This window comes from Oncorhynchus tshawytscha, linkage group LG01 (genome assembly GCF_018296145.1).
Source record: "Oncorhynchus tshawytscha isolate Ot180627B linkage group LG01, Otsh_v2.0, whole genome shotgun sequence".
Classification (NCBI taxonomy): Eukaryota; Metazoa; Chordata; class Actinopteri; order Salmoniformes; family Salmonidae; genus Oncorhynchus; species Oncorhynchus tshawytscha.
In genome coordinates, this window is record NC_056429.1 from 3,923,016 (window position 1) to 3,940,928 (window position 17,913).

At 45.3% G+C, this 17,913-nt stretch overlaps 1 protein-coding gene across 1 annotated transcript in view; it reads right to left on the minus strand.

The window, feature by feature from the left end:
- The window catches only part of iqch (IQ motif containing H), a 140,353-nt gene that overhangs the window by 117,191 nt on the left and 5,249 nt on the right, over positions 1 to 17,913 (minus strand). Inside the window, exons 5-6 of the mRNA XM_042327623.1 lie at positions 16,865 to 16,984; positions 4,481 to 4,598 (exon numbers count right to left, since the gene is read on the minus strand). Of these exons, the coding sequence (XP_042183557.1) occupies positions 4,481 to 4,598; positions 16,865 to 16,984 (238 nt within the window). The remainder of the gene's footprint in view (positions 1 to 4,480; positions 4,599 to 16,864; positions 16,985 to 17,913) is intronic.

Genomic DNA, 17,913 nt, shown 5'->3' on the forward strand with positions numbered 1-17,913 from the left:
AGTGGCAGTGCGGATGGGACAATGATAGTGTGATAGTGATAATGTGGCTATGATAATGATAGTGTGGTTGTGATAGTGGTAGTGTAGCTGTGATAATGATAGTGTGGCTATGATAGTGATGGTGTGGCTGTGATAACGATAGTGTGGCTGTGATAGTGATAGTGGGGCTGTGATAATGATAGTGTGGCTGTGATAATGATAGTGGGACTGTGATATTGATAGTGTGGCTGTGATAGTGATAGTGTGGCTGCGATAATGATAGTGTGGCTGTGATAGTGATAGTGGGGCTGTGATAGTGGGGCTGTGATAGTGATAGTGGGGATGTGATAGTGATAGTGTGGCTGTGATAATGATAGTGTGGCTATGATAGTGATAGTGTGGCTGTGATAGTGATAGTGGGGCTGTGATAGTGATAGTGGGGCTGAGATAATGATAGTGGGGCTGTGATAATGATAGTGGGGCTGTGATAGTGATAATGATAGTGGGGCTGCGATAATGATAGTGGGGCTGCGATAATGATAGTGGGGCTGTGATAATGATAGTGCGGCTGTGATAATGATAGTGTGGCTGTGATAATGATAGTGGGGCTGTGATAGTGATAGTGGGGCTGTGATAGTGATAGTGTAGCTGTGATAGTGATAGTGTGGCTATGATAGTGATAGTGTGGCTGTGATAATGATAGTGCGGCTGTGATAGTGTGGCTGTGATAGTGATAGTGGGGCTGTGATAGTGATAGTGGGGCTGTGATAATGATAGTGGGGCTGTGATAATGATAGTGCGGCTGCGATAATGATAGTGGGACTGTGATAGTGATAGTGGGGCTGTGATGGTGATAGTGTGGCTGCGATAGTGATAGTGTGGCTGTGATAGTGATAGTGTGGCTGTGATAGTGATAGTGTTGCTGTGATAATGATAGTGGGGCTGCGATAATGATAGTGGGGCTGCGGAAATTATAGTGTGGCTGCGATAGCGATAATGATAGTGGGGCTGTGGTAGTGATAATGACAGTGCTGCTATGATACTGACAGTGTGGCTGCAATAACGATAATGACAGTGTGGCTGTGATAATGATAGTGGGGCTGCGATAGTGATAGTGTGGCTGTGATAGTGATAGTGTGGCTGTGATAATGATGATGATAGTGTGAATATGATATTGATAGTGATAATGACAGTGCTGATGTGATAATGATAGTGATAGTGTGACTGCGATAATGATAGTGCGGCTGTGATAATGATAGTGGGGCTGTGATAATGATAGTGGGGCTGAGATAATGATAGCGGGGCTGCGATAATGATAGTGGGGCTGTGATAATGATAGTGGGGCTGTGATAATGATAGTGGGGCTGTGATAATGATAGTGGGCTGTGATAATGATAGTGGGGCTGTGATAGTGGGGCTGTGATAATGATAGTGGGGCTGTGATAATGATAGTGTGGCTGTGATAATGATAGTGATAGTGTAATGACTCTCGTGGGTTGAAGAAGGAGACCAAGGTGCAGTGTGGCAGGGGTTCATGATATTTAATCAACTGAACACCGCAACAAAATAACAAAGTAGAAAAAACAAAAACGCACAGTTCTGTCAGGTAACAAAACAGCTAAACAGAAAATAACTCCTCACAAAACCCAAACGGAAAATACCAACTTATACGATCCCCAATCAGAGACAACGATAGACAGCTGCCTCTGATTGGGAACCACACATGGCAAAAACAACAAAGAAATAGAAAACATAGAAACAGAAAACCTAGAATGCCTATTCTAATCACACCCTGACCAAACCAAAAACAGAGAAATAAAAGGCTCTCTATATAGTCTGGTTGTGATAATGATAGTCTGGCTGTGATAATGATAGTGTGGTTGCGATAATGATAGTGGGGCTGTGATAATGATAGTGTGGTTGCGATAATGATAGTGTGGTTGCGATAACGATAGTGTGGCTGCGATAATGATAGTGTGGTTGGGATAATGATAGTGGTAGTGTGGTTGGGATAATGATAGTGTGGTTGTGATAATGATAGTGGTAGTGTGGTTGGGCTAATGATAGTGGTAGTGCGGTTGGGATAATGCTAGTGCTATAGTGATAATGTGGCTATGATAATGATATTGGTAGTGTGGTTGGGATAATGCTAGTGTTATAGTGATAATGCGGCTATGATAATGATAGTGGTGTGTGGTTGGGATAATGATAGTGTGGTTGGGATAATGATAGTGGTAGTGTGGTTGGGATAATGATAGTGGCAGTGTGGTTGGGATAATGATAGTGTGGGTGTGGTAATGTGGCTACGATAATGATAGCGATGTGTGGTTGGGATAATGATAGTGTGGTTGTGATAATGTGGCTATGATAATGATAGCGGTGTGTGGTTGGGATAATGATAGTGTGGTTGGGATAATGATAGTGTGATAGGATAATGATAGTGTGATAGTGATAATGTGGCTATGATAATGATAGTGGTGTGTGGTTGGGATAATGATAGTGCAGTTGTGATAATGATCGTGGTAATGTGGTTGGGATAATGATAGTGTGGTTGTGATAATGTGGCTATGATAATGAGGGGTGTGTGGTTCGGTTAATGATAGTGTGGTTGGGATAATGATAATGTGGCTATGATAATGATAGTGGTAGTGTGGTTGGGATAATGATAGTGTGGTTGCGATAATGATAGTGTGATAGTGATAATGTGGCTATGATAATGATAGAGTGGTTGAGATAATGATAGTGCGATAGTGATAATGTGGCTATGATAATGATAGTGGTGTGTTGCTGCGATAATGATGGTGTGGTTGCGATAATGATAGTGTGGTTGGGATAATGATAGTGGTAGTGTGGTTGGGATAATGATAGTGTGGTAGTGATAATGTGGCTATGATAATGATAGTGGTTTGTGGTTGGGATAATGATAGTGTGGTTGTGATAATGATAGTGCGGTTGGGATAATGATAGTGGTAGTGTGGTTGGGATAATGGTAGTGTGATAGTGATAATGCGGCTACGATAATGATAGTGGTGGGTGGTTGGGATAATGGTAGTGTGGTTGCGATAGTGGTAGTGCAGTTGGGATAATGATAGTGGTAGTGTGGTTGGGATAATGATAGTGATAGTGCGGTTGGGATAATGATAGTGTGATAGTGATAATGTGGCTACGATAATGATAGTGTGGCTGTGATAGTGGTAGTGCGGTTGGGATAATGATAGTGGTAGTGTGGTTGGGATAATGATAGTGTGATAGTGATCATGTGGCTATGATAATGATAGTGGTGTGTGGTTGGGATAATGATAGGGTGGTTGTGATAGTGGTAGTGCGGTTGGGATAATGATAGTGGTAGTGTGGTTGGGATAATGAGTGTGATATTGATAATGTGGCTATGATAATGATAGCGGTGTGTGGTTGGGATAATGATAGTGGCAGTGCGGATGGGACAATGATAGTGTGATAGTGATAATGTGGCTATGATAATGATAGTGTGGTTGTGATAGTGGTAGTGCGGTTGGGATAATGATAGTGGTAGTGTGGTTGGGATAATGATAGTGTGATAGTGATTATGTGGCTACGATAATGATAGTGGTGTGTGGTTGGGATAATGATAGGGTGGTTGTGATAGTGGTAGTGCGGTTGGTATAATGATAGTGGTAGTGTGGTTGGGATAATGAGTGTGATATTGATAATGTGGCTATGATAATGATAGCGGTGTGTGGTTGGGATAATGATAGTGGCAGTGCGGATGGGACAATGATAGTGTGATAGTGATAATGTGGCTATGATAATGATAGTGTAGTTGTGATAGTGGTAGTGCGGTTGGGATAATGATAGTGGTAGTGTGGTTGGGATAATGATAGTGTGATAGTGATTATGTGGCTATGATAATGATAGTGGTGTGTGGTTGGGATAATGATAGTGTGGTTGTGATAGTGGTAGTGCGGTTGGGATAATGATAGTGGTAGTGTGGTTGGGATAATGATAGTGTAGTTGTGATAGTGGTAGTGCGGTTGGGATAATGATAGCGGTGTGTGGTTGGGATAATGATAGTGGTAGTGCGGATGGGACAATGATAGTGTGATAGTGATAATGTGGCTATGATAATGATAGTGTAGTTGTGATAGTGGTAGTGCGGTTGGGATAATGATAGTGGTAGTGTGGTTGGGATAATGATAAGGTGATAGTGATAATGTGGCTATGATAATGATAGTGGTGTGTGGTTGGGATAATGATAGTGTGGTTGTGATAGTGGTAGTGCGGTTGGGATAATGATAGTGGTAGTGTGGTTGGGATAATGATAGTGTGATAGTGATAATGTGGCTACGATAATGATAGTGGTGTGTGGTTGGGATAATGATAGTGTGGTTGTGATAGTGGTAGTGCGGTTGGGATAATGATAGCGGTGTGTGGTTGGGATAATGATAGTGGTAGTGCGGTTGGGATAATGATAGTGTGGTAGTGATAATGTGGCTATGATAATGAGTGGTGTGTATATGATCACCTGCTGTCATGTCTTCTTCAGACAGAGGTGGTACCAGGTACAGGTTGTTACGTGCTCCTCCTGGCACTATAGCCAGGCTGCCCACCGTGGGACCAGTCACTACCCTTTGAGTGGGCCCCTGGAGACGAGAACAAAGGCAATGTTTTCCATTTTATTATTGACTGAGACGTTTTCTTGAGAGAGGTGATGGCGGGCTGGCTAGGTATGTCCAGATTATATAAATATGGCATCACAGATGCCGAACTGAAGTACCCTAAATGAGAGCATATGCCCAAATCATCCAAGTAGACATTAGTCCCTCCCTGTACTGTGTAACAGTAGACATTAGTCTCTCCCTGTGATACAGTAGACATTAGTCCCTCCCTGTGATACAGTAGACATTAGTCCCTCCCTGTGATACAGTAGACATTAGTCTCTCCCTGTGATACAGTAGACATTAGTCCCTCCCTGTGTAACAGTAGACATTAGTCCCTCCCTGTGTAACAGTAGACATTAGTCCCTCCCTGTGATACAGTAGACATTAGTCCCTCCCTGTGTAACAGTAGACATTAGTCCCTCCCTGTGTAACAGTAGACATTAGTCCCTCCCTGTGTAACAGTAGACATTAGTCCCTCCCTGTGTAACAGTAGACATTAGTCCCTCCCTGTGTAACAGTAGACATTAGTCTCTCCCTGTGATACAGTAGACATTAGTCCCTCCCTGTGTAACAGTAGACATTAGTCCCTCCCTGTGATACAGTAGACATTAGTCCCTCCCTGTGTAACAGTAGACATTAGTCCCTCCCTGTGTAACAGTAGACATTAGTCTCTCCCTGTGATACAGTAGACATTAGTCCCTCCCTGTGTAACAGTAGACATTAGTCCCTCCCTGTGTAACAGTAGACATTAGTCCCTCCCTGTGTAACAGTAGACATTAGTCCCTCCCTGTGTAACAGTAGACATTAGTCCCTCCCTGTGTAACAGTAGACATTAGTCTCTCCCTGTGATACAGTAGACATTAGTCCCTCCCTGTGTAACAGTAGACATTAGTCCCTCCCTGTGATACATTAGTCCCTCCCTGATACAGTAGGCATTAGTCCCTCCCTGTGATACAGTAGACATTAGTCCCTCCCTGTACTATGATACAGTAGATATTAGTCCCTCCCTGTGATACATTAGTCCCTCCCTGATACAGTAGACATTAGTCCTTCCCTGTCCATTAGTCCCTCCCTGTGATACATTAGTCCCTCCCTGTACTGTGATACAGTAGACATTAGTCCTTCCCTGTGATACAGTAGACATTAGTCCCTCCCTGTGATACATTAGTCCTCCCTGTGATACAGTAGATATTAGTCCCTCCCTGTGATGCAGTAGACATTAGTCCCTCCCTGTGTAACAGTAGACATTAGTCCCTCCCTGTGATACAGTAGACATTAGTCCCTCCCTGTACTGTGTAACAGTAGACATTAGTCCCTCCCTGTGATACAGTAGACATTAGTCCCTCCCTGTGATACATTAGTCCCTCCCTGTGATACAGTAGATATTAGTCCCTCCCTGTGATGCAGTAGACATTAGTCCCTCCCTGTGTAACAGTAGACATTAGTCCCTCCCTGTGATACAGTAGACATTAGTCCCTCCCTGTACTGTGTAACAGTAGACATTAGTCCCTCCCTGTGATACAGTAGAGATTAGTCCCTCCCTGTGTAACAGTAGACATTAGTCCCTCCCTGTGATACATTAGACATTAGTCCCTTCCTGTGATACATTAGACATTAGTCCCTTCCTGTGATACATTAGTCCCTCCCTGTGTAACAGTAGACATTAGTCCCTCCCTGTACTGTGTAACAGTAGACATTAGTCCCTCCCTGTGATACATTAGACATTAGTCCCTTCCTGTGATACATTAGTCCCTCCCTGTACTGTGATACAGTAGACATTAGTCCCTCCCTGTGATACATTAGTCCCTCCCTGTGATACAGTAGGCATTAGTCCCTCCCTGTGATACAGTAGACATTAGTCCCTCCCTGTACTATGATACAGTAGATATTAGTCCCTCCCTGTGATACATTAGTCCCTCCCTGTACTGTGATACAGTAGACATTAGTCCTTCCCTGTGATACAGTAGACATTATTCCCTCCCTGTGATACATTAGTCCCTCCCTGTGATACAGTAGATATTAGTCCCTCCCTGTGATGCAGTAGACATTAGTCCCTCCCTGTGTAACAGTAGACATTAGTCCCTCCCTGTGATACAGTAGACATTAGTCCCTCCCTGTACTGTGTAACAGTAGACATTAGTCCCTCCCTGTGATACAGTAGACATTAGTCCCTCCCTGTGATACATTAGTCCCTCCCTGTGATACAGTAGATATTAGTCCCTCCCTGTGATGCAGTAGACATTAGTCCCTCCCTGTGTAACAGTAGACATTAGTCCCTCCCTGTGATACAGTAGACATTAGTCCCTCCCTGTACTGTGTAACAGTAGACATTAGTCCCTCCCTGTGATACAGTAGAGATTAGTCCCTCCCTGTGTAACAGTAGACATTAGTCCCTCCCTGTGATACATTAGACATTAGTCCCTTCCTGTGATACATTAGACATTAGTCCCTTCCTGTGATACATTAGTCCCTCCCTGTGTAACAGTAGACATTAGTCCCTCCCTGTACTGTGTAACAGTAGACATTAGTCCCTCCCTGTGATACATTAGACATTAGTCCCTTCCTGTGATACATTAGTCCCTCCCTGTGTAACAGTAGACATTAGTCCCTCCCTGTGATACAGTAGACATTTGTCCCTCCCTGTGATACAGTAGACATTTGTCCCTCCCTGTGATACAGTAGACATTAGTCCCTCCCTGTGATACAGTAGACATTAGTCCCTCCCTGTGTAACAGTAGACATTAGTCCCTCCCTGTGTAACAGTAGACATTAGTCCCTCCCTGTGTAACAGTAGACATTAGTCCCTCCCTGTGATACAGTAGACATTAGTCCCTCCCTGTGTAACAGTAGACATTAGTCCCTCCCTGTGTAACAGTAGACATTAGTCCCTCCCTGTGATACATTAGACATTAGTCCCTTCCTGTGATACATTAGACATTAGTCCCTTCCTGTGATACATTAGTCCCTCCCTGTGTAACAGTAGACATTAGTCCCTCCCTGTACTGTGTAACAGTAGACATTAGTCCCTCCCTGTGATACATTAGACATTAGTCCTTCCTGTGATACATTAGTCCCTCCCTGTGTAACAGTAGACATTAGTCCCTCCCTGTGATACAGTAGACATTAGTCCCTCCCTGTGATACAGTATACATTAGTCCCTCCCTGTGTAACAGTAGACATTAGTCCCTCCCTGTGATACAGTAGACATTAGTCCCTCCCTGTGATACAGTAGACATTAGTCCCTCCCTGTGATACAGTAGACATTAGTCCCTCCCCTGTGTAACAGTAGACATTAGTCCCTCCCTGTGTAACAGTAGACATTAGTCCCTCCCTGTGTAACAGTAGACATTAGTCCCTCCCTGTGTAACAGTAGACATTAGTCCCTCCCTGTGATACAGTAGACATTAGTCCCTCCCTGTGTAACAGTAGACATTAGTCCCTCCCTGTGATACAGTAGACATTAGTCCCTCCCTGTGTAACAGTAGACATTAGTCCCTCCCTGTGATACAGTAGACATTAGTCCCTCCCTGTGTAACAGTAGACATTAGTCCCTCCCTGTGATACAGTAGACATTAGTCCCTCCCTGTGATACAGTAGACATTAGTCCCTCCCTGTGATACAGTAGACATTAGTCCCTCCCTGTGTAACAGTAGACATTAGTCCCTCCCTGTGTAACAGTAGACATTAGTCCCTCCCTGTGTAACAGTAGACATTAGTCCCTCCCTGTGATACATTAGACATTAGTCCTTCCTGTGATACATTAGTCCCTCCCTGTGTAACAGTAGACATTAGTCCCTCCCTGTGATACAGTAGACATTAGTCCCTCCCTGTGATACAGTAGACATTAGTCCCTCCCTGTGTAACAGTAGACATTAGTCCCTCCCTGTGATACAGTAGACATTAGTCCCTCCCTGTGATACAGTAGACATTAGTCCCTCCCTGTGATACAGTAGACATTAGTCCCTCCCTGTGTAACAGTAGACATTAGTCCCTCCCTGTGTAACAGTAGACATTAGTCCCTCCCTGTGTAACAGTAGACATTAGTCCCTCCCTGTGTAACAGTAGACATTAGTCCCTCCCTGTGATACAGTAGACATTAGTCCCTCCCTGTGTAACAGTAGACATTAGTCCCTCCCTGTGATACAGTAGACATTAGTCCCTCCCTGTGTAACAGTAGACATTAGTCCCTCCCTGTGATACAGTAGACATTAGTCCCTCCCTGTGTAACAGTAGACATTAGTCCCTCCCTGTGATACAGTAGACATTAGTCCCTCCCTGTGATACAGTAGACATTAGTCCCTCCCTGTGATACAGTAGACATTAGTCCCTCCCTGTGTAACAGTAGACATTAGTCCCTCCCTGTGTAACAGTAGACATTAGTCCCTCCCCGTGTAACAGTAGACATTAGTCCCTCCCTGTGTAACAGTAGACATTAGTCCCTCCCTGTGTAACAGTAGACATTAGTCCCTCCCTGTGATACAGTAGACATTAGTCCCTCCCTGTGTAACAGTAGACATTAGTCCCTCCCTGTGATACAGTAGACATTAGTCCCTCCCTGTGTAACAGTAGACATTAGTCCCTCCCTGTGATACAGTAGACATTAGTCCCTCCCTGTGTAACAGTAGACATTAGTCCCTCCCTGTGATACAGTAGACATTAGTCCCTCCCTGTGTAACAGTAGACATTAGTCCCTCCCTGTGATACAGTAGACATTAGTCCCTCCCTGTGTAACAGTAGACATTAGTCCCTCCCTGTGTAACAGTAGACATTAGTCCCTCCCTGTGATACATTAGACATTAGTCCTTCCTGTGATACATTAGTCCCTCCCTGTGTAACAGTAGACATTAGTCCCTCCCTGTGATACAGTAGACATTAGTCCCTCCCTGTGATACAGTAGACATTAGTCCCTCCCTGTGTAACAGTAGACATTAGTCCCTCCCTGTGATACAGTAGACATTAGTCCCTCCCTGTGATACAGTAGACATTAGTCCCTCCCTGTGATACAGTAGACATTAGTCCCTCCCTGTGTAACAGTAGACATTAGTCCCTCCCTGTGTAACAGTAGACATTAGTCCCTCCCTGTGTAACAGTAGACATTAGTCCCTCCCTGTGATACAGTAGACATTAGTCCCTCCCTGTGTAACAGTAGACATTAGTCCCTCCCTGTGATACAGTAGACATTAGTCCCTCCCTGTGTAACAGTAGACATTAGTCCCTCCCTGTGATACAGTAGACATTAGTCCCTCCCTGTGTAACAGTAGACATTAGTCCCTCCCTGTGATACAGTAGACATTAGTCCCTCCCTGTGATACAGTAGACATTAGTCCCTCCCTGTGATACAGTAGACATTAGTCCCTCCCTGTGTAACAGTAGACATTAGTCCCTCCCTGTGTAACAGTAGACATTAGTCCCTCCCTGTGTAACAGTAGACATTAGTCCCTCCCTGTGTAACAGTAGACATTAGTCCCTCCCTGTGTAACAGTAGACATTAGTCCCTCCCTGTGATACAGTAGACATTAGTCCCTCCCTGTGTAACAGTAGACATTAGTCCCTCCCTGTGATACAGTAGACATTAGTCCCTCCCTGTGTAACAGTAGACATTAGTCCCTCCCTGTGATACAGTAGACATTAGTCCCTCCCTGTGTAACAGTAGACATTAGTCCCTCCCTGTGATACAGTAGACATTAGTCCCTCCCTGTGTAACAGTAGACATTAGTCCCTCCCTGTGATACAGTAGACATTAGTCCCTCTCTGTGTAACAGTAGACATTAGTCCCTCCCTGTGATACAGTAGACTTAGTCCCTCCCTGTGTAACAGTAGACATTAGTCCCTCCCTGTGATACAGTAGACATTAGTCCCTCCCTGTGTAACAGTAGACATTAGTCCCTCCCTGTGATACAGTAGACATTAGTCCCTCCCTGTGATACAGTAGACATTAGTCCCTCCCTGTGATACAGTAGACATTAGTCCCTCCCTGTGATACAGTAGACATTAGTCCCTCCCTGTGATACAGTAGACATTAGTCCCTCCCTGTGATACAGTAGACATTAGTCCCTCCCTGTGATACAGTAGACATTAGTCCCTCCCTGTGTAACAGTAGACATTAGTCCCTCCCTGTGATACAGTAGACATTAGTCCCTCCCTGTGTAACAGTAGACATTAGTCCCTCTCTGTGTAACAGTAGACATTAGTCCCTCCCTGTGTAACAGTAGACATTAGTCCCTCCCTGTGATACAGTAGACATTAGTCCCTCCCTGTCAATCCTACTGAGATGCCCAGGACTTCTGACGGGAAAACCTGGGAATTTTGTAGAAGTTACCAGACTTGTGCAACCCTAGCATTGAAACTTGAACTATAGGGATGAATGTTTCCAAGGTGTGAAAGACTATAAACGTGTTCCTCTCCTTCACACAGGCAGGAAACACCTGCCTCAAAACACCTGCCTCTTGTGATTACAACCAACAGATGTCTCTGCATTCATTAACCAGAACAGGCGAATGACATTGTAAACCGGCCAATAAAGCCACTATCCCCTGCAGCAATCAATCACAACGCTGGCAATGCTTTGGAGAAAACAGTGGAAACATAACAGGTTTGGTTTTAAACAAGTGCAGAACACGTGTAAAACTGTATCTGTCCTGTATGAGTTGGCCTTAATGTCTGTTCCTCCAGACTCCCACCTTGGCCATGTTCAGATGCCAAAACCTTGTCGTAAAGTTGCAGAGAGAAATACCAAGAATAGATCCGACATGATTCCTTGTTCTACACGGTCAGAGAGGCATGTGTGTTCTACGTAATATATTTCTATCTCGAACAGTTCCTAAAATGATGTGTCCTGCTGAATTTTGCCCTGATGTTCAGCCTGCTTGTTTCTGTTCAGATTATTGAGCTCTATGACAGACCAGGTTGTCAGCAGCCAGGTGCTCAGGGAGACTTCCTTCTCCTCAAAGTCACACGGTTTTTTTAGGATGTGTCACAGTGGAAAGGTAGCCTGGGGTCCAGATCTGTTTGTGTCCATCTCCTTTATGTTTAGCATGGCAAGACGGCACCAACCGATCTGACAGCCAGGCTGGAGGAAAAGGCTAGTTTTCACCCCGGCAGGCAGGCAGGGAAACAGGGGAGGAGAGGAGGACATGAGGAGAGGAGCTGGGCACATCTGACGTTTTAGGAGAAGGCAGAGAGCAGGCTGGGCAGAGAGCCAGTGGTTACCAGAGGGTAGGCTTATCTACGGGCTACAGCTGTCTTGTCTTATTGGTATGCAGGAGGGAGGCAGCCAGGTACCCACTCCTCCACTCTTCCTCCACTCTTCCTCCTCCTCTCCTGTCCGGAGACAGCTGTAAAGCACCAGCCCATATCACAGCAATCAGGCAGCTCAGGGTTCCTGCAGAGAATGTTGATGTTCTGCAAGCTGCTGCTTTCCGGTGTCTCAGCTTCCAGCAGCCAACCCTTACAGCTTCCTGTGTCTCCGCTTCCAGCAGCCAACTCTTACAGCTTCCTGTGTCTCCGCTTCCAGCAGCCAACTCTTACAGCTTCCTGTGTCTCCGCTTCCAGCAGCCAACTCTTACAGCTTCCTGTGTCTCCGCTTCCAGCAGCCAACTCTTACAGCGTCCTGTGTCTCAGCTTCCAGCAGCCAACTCTTACAGCTTCCTGTGTCTCAGCTTCCAGCAGCCAACTCTTACAGCGTCCTGTGTCTCAGCTTCCAGCAGCCAACTCTTACAGCTTCCTGTGTCTCCGCTTACAGCAGCCAACTCTTACAGCTTCCTGTGTCTCAGCTTCCAGCAGCCAACTCTTACAACTTCCTGTGTCTCCGCTTCCAGCAGCCAATTCTTACAGCTTCCTGTGTCTCCGCTTCCAGCAGCCAACTCTTACAGCTTCCTGTGTATCAGTGAGAGCAGCCAACTCTTACAGCTTCCTGTGTCTCAGTGACAGCAGCCAACTCTTACAACTTCCTGTGTCTCCGCTTCCAGCAGCCAACTCTTACAACTTCATGTGTCTCCGCTTCCAGCAGCCAACTCTTACAGCGTCCTGTGTATCAGCTTCCAGCAGCCAACTCTTACAGCGTCCTGTGTCTCAGCTTCCAGCAGCCAACTCTTACAGCGTCCTGTGTATCAGTGACAGCAGCCAACTCTTACAGCTTCCTGTGTTTCAGTGACAGCAGCCAACTCTTACAGCTTCCTGTGTCTCCGCTTACAGCAGCCAACTCTTACAGCTTCCTGTGTCTCAGCTTCCAGCAGCCAACTCTTACAACTTCCTGTGTCTCCGCTTCCAGCAGCCAACTCTTACAGCTTCCTGTGTCTCCGCTTCCAGCAGCCAATTCTTACAGCTTCCTGTGTCTCCGCTTCCAGCAGCCAATTCTTACAGCTTCCTGTGTCTCCGCTTCCAGCAGCCAACTCTTACAGCTTCCTGTGTATCAGTGACAGCAGCCAACTCTTACAGCTTCCTGTGTCTCAGTGACAGCAGCCAACTCTTACAGCTTCCTGTGTATCAGTGAGAGCAGCCAACTCTTACAGCTTCCTGTGTCTCAGTGACAGCAGCCAACTCTTACAACTTCCTGTGTCTCCGCTTCCAGCAGCCAACTCTTACAACTTCCTGTGTCTCCGCTTCCAGCAGCCAACTCTTACAGCGTCCTGTGTATCAGCTTCCAGCAGCCAACTCTTACAACTTCCTGTGTATCAGCTTCCAGCAGCCAACTCTTACAGCTTCCTGTGTTTCAGTGACAGCAGCCAACTCTTACAGCTTCCTGTGTTTCAGTGACAGCAGCCAACTTTTACAACTTCCTGTGTATCAGTGACAGCAGCCAACTCTTACAACTTCCTGTGTCTCCGCTTCCAGCAGCCAACTCTTACAACTTCCTGTGTATCAGTGACAGCAGCCAACTCTTACAGCTTCCTGTGTTTCAGTGACAGCAGGCAACTCTTACAACTTCCCGTGTCTCCGCTTCCAGCAGCCAACTCTTACAACTCTTACAACTTCCTGGTGGCTAGCTCTCTTCTCTGCCTGCTAGCTGTCTTCTCTGCCTGCTAGCTGTCTTCTCTGCCTGTTAGCTGTCTTCTCTGCCTGCTAGCTGTCTTCTCTGCCTGCTAGCTGTCTTCTCTGCCTGCTAGCTGTCTTCTCTGCCTGCTAGCTGTCTTCTCTGCCTGCTAGCTGTCTTTTCTGCCTGCTAGCTGTCTTCTCTGCCGGCTAGCTGTCTTCTCTGCCTGCTAGCTGTCTTCTCTGCCGGCTAGCTGTCTTCTCTGCCTGCTAGCTGTCTTCTCTGCCGGCTAGCTGTCTTCTCTGCAGGCTGGCTGTCTTCTCTGCCTGCTAGCTGTCTTCTCTGCCTGCTAGCTGTCTTCTCTGCCTGCTAGCTGTCTTCTATGCCTGCTAGCTGTCTTCTATGCCTGCTAGCTGTCTTCTCTGCCTGCTAGCCGTCTTCTCTGCCTGCTAGCCGTCCCTAATGGCACCCTATTCCCTATATAGTGCACTACTATAGACCAGAGCCCTATTCCCTATATAGTGGTACTACTTTAGACCAGAGCCCTATTCCCTATATAGTGCACTACTATAGACCAGGGCCCTATTCCCTATATAGTACACTACTATAGACCAGGGCCCTATTCCCTATATAGTACACTACTATAGACCAGAGCCCTATTCCCTATATAGTACACTACTTTACACCAGAACCCTATTCCCTATATAGTGCACTACTTTAGAACAGAGCCCTATTCCCTATATAGTGCACTACTTTAGACCAGAGCCCTATTCCCTATATAGTGGTACTACTATAGACCAGGGCCCTATTCCCTATATAGTACACTACTTTAGACCAGGGCCCTATTCCCTATATAGTGGTACTACTATAGACCAGAGCCCTATTCCCTATATAGTGCACTACTATAGACCAGAACCCTATTCCCTATATAGTGGTACTACTATAGACCAGAGCCCTATTCCCTATATAGTGCACTACTTTAGACCAGAGCCCTATTCCCTATATAGTGCACTACTATAGACCAGAGTCCTATTCCCTATATAGTGCACTACTATAGACCAGAGTCCTATTCCCTATATAGTGCACTACTTTAGACCAGAGCCCTATTCCCTATATAGTGCACTACTATAGACCAGAGCCCTATTCCCTATATAGTGCACTACTTTAGACCAGAGCTCTATTCCCTATATAGTGCACTACTTTAGACCAGAGTCCTATTCCCTATCTAGTGCACTACTATAGACCAGAGTCCTATTCCCTATCTAGTGCACTACTTTCGACCAGAGTCCTATTCCCTATAAAGTGGTACTACTATAGACCAGAGCTCTATTCCCTATATAGTGGTACTACTATAGACCAGAGCCCTATTCCCTATATAGTGGTACTACTATAGACCAGTGCTCTATTCCCTATAAAGTGGTACTACTATAGACCAGAGCCCTATTCCCTATATAGGTGTAATAGACCAGAGTTTTCATATAGTGGTGATGAAGACCAGAGCCCTATTCCCTAAAGTGCAGCTACTATAGACCAGAGCCATTTTAATACAACAAGAAACACAAACTTACAAAAAGAGCAATAAACTACTAAGACCAGAGCCATTCCTATCTGGTGCAAACTAACAAAGAGTATTCCCTATATAGGGTACACTATAGACCAGAGCATTCCCTACTATAGACAAACTCAAATAATGGTACTATGACCAGAGCCCTATTCCCTAAATAGTGGTTACCAATCAGAGAGCCCTATTCCCTATATAGTACACTACTATAGACCAGAGCCCTATTCCCTATATAGTGGTAGACCACCTATTCATCTGATTGAGAACCATTCCCTATACAGGTGTATAGACTTTCATAGTGGTGATGAAGGAGAGTCGGACCAAACTGCAGCGTGTCGACAATCCATGTTTAATACAACAAAGAAACACGAACTTACAAAAACCACAATTACAAAACCCAGCCTATCTGGTGCAAACCCAGAGAGTACACTAGGACACTAAGGACAATCACCCAGATAAACTCAAAAATATGGCTTTGACTAAATATGGTTCCCAATCAGAGACAACGATAAGCACCTGCCTCTGATTGAGAACCACTCCAGACAGCCATAGACTTTGCTAGACAACCCACTAAGCTACAATCCCAATACCACCACCAAAACCCCAAGACAAACACACCACAATTACAAAAACCCCATGCCACACCCTGGCCTGACCAAATACATAAAGATAAACACAAAATACTTTGACCAGGGCGTGACAATAGGGCACTACTTTAGACCAGACCCCTATTCCCTATATAGGGCACTACTATAGACCAGAGCCCTATTCCCTATATAGTGCACTACTTTAGACCAGAGCCCTATTCCCTATATAGGGCACTACTTTAGACCAGAGCCCTATTCCCTATATAGTGCACTACTTTAGACCAGACCCCATAGGTCTCTGGTGAAAAGTAGTAGCCTTGTTTGACCGTCCTGATCTTGAAAAACTTAAAAGTACATTTTGTTTCGCTACAACAGTCAGGGCAGATCAGATCAGGCTACAAAAAGGTAGAGTACTATGTAGGGAATACTGTAGGATGCTATCTGATACACAGATAGTCTCTTCTCTGAGCAGAGTGACTACAGTCAACTATTATTGTATCAACCTGTCCCATCACTCTTCACTCCAGCATGGGACAACAGATCAGCCTCGGGGTTTAAAAGCAACGCACGAGTCTGGGATGAAAGTCCCCCAAAGAGTCCCTCAATTAATAATAAAAACATCCAATTTATCACAATAACAATTCCTGTAATACGTCCTAATCAAATCTTCCCCGGAAGGCTGTTTTATGTTGGTATTGATTTGCTGTATCGACATTAAGGCTCAGAGAGCTGGGAATCAATAACTCACAATGTAGAAGAAAAGAAAACCAGAGGCCGAAAGTAAAGTGAAATAGTAATATCGCAATAATAACAACATGGTCAGAAGCTCCCAGATTCAATAATACCTCAAGTGTGGCACAAACCGCCACACTAAACTGAATGGAGGGAAGGGGATCACTGGTACAGATCATTACATACTGTCATTTCTGACAGAGGATTATCTCAGTCAGAGACTCAGGAACAAATCCTGCATGCTCTGGCCAGCCACCTCCATTTACAGGATTGTCATAAGAGACCAGGCAACGCATGGCCCCAAAAAATAAAGATGACTTTCCCTTGGTAAATATTGACGTGGTGAATGCAGGGTAGCGCATAGGAAGATATATTGTATTTACTCAGGTTTACTCACTGTCGTAGCCGATCTCTTACGTAGATCAGGAAGCTGAATTCCATAGTTTTGGTGCATCAGAGTCCTGTTCTTTGGATGAACGGGATTATACAGCAGACGCATGGCCAACGCTGCCTTGTGCTGAGAAAGAGACCGAGAGAGAGAGAGAGACCGAGTGAGACAGAGAGAGAGAGAGACAGAGACAGAGACCGAGTGAGACAGAGAGAGAGAGACAGAGACAGAGACCGAGTGAGACCGAGTGAGACAGAGAGAGAGACAGAGAGAGAGACAGAGAGAGAGACAGAGAGAGAGACAGAGAGACAGAGAGAGAGACAGAGAGAGAGACAGAGAGAGAGACCGAGTGAGACAGAGAGAGACAGAGAGAGAGGGAATCACTCAAACAAGGAACAAAATCCCTCAAATCGTTGGTCTATCTTAGGTGCTAGTGCTACTGTCCCTACAGTATGACTTGCATTGTAGCCCACAGACTGCAGTATGACTTGCATTGTATCTTCTTGACTGTAGTGCTATGTTATAGCCCACAGACTATAGTGGTGTTATAGCCCACAGACTATAGTGCTATTTATAGCCCACAGACTGTAGTGGTGTTATAGCCCACAGACTATAGTGCTATGTTATAGCCCACAGACTATAGTGCTATGTTATAGCCCATTGACTGTAGTGGTGTTATAGCCCATTGACTGTAGTGGTGTTATAGCCCATTGACTGTAGTGCTATGTTATAGCCCATTGACTGTAGTGGTGTTATAGCCCATTGACTGTAGTGGTGTTATAGCCCACTGACTGTAGTGGTGTTATAGCCCATTGACTGTAGTGGTGTTATAGCCCATTGACTGTAGTGGTGTTATAGCCCATTGACTGTAGTGCTATGTTATAGCCCACAGACTATAGTGGTGTTATAGCCCACAGACTATAGTGCTATGTTATAGCCCACAGACTGTAGTGGTGTTATAGCCCACAGACTATAGTGCTATGTTATAGCCCACAGACTGTAGTGCTATGTTATAACCCACTGACTGTAGTGCCCACAGACTGTAGTGCTATGTTATA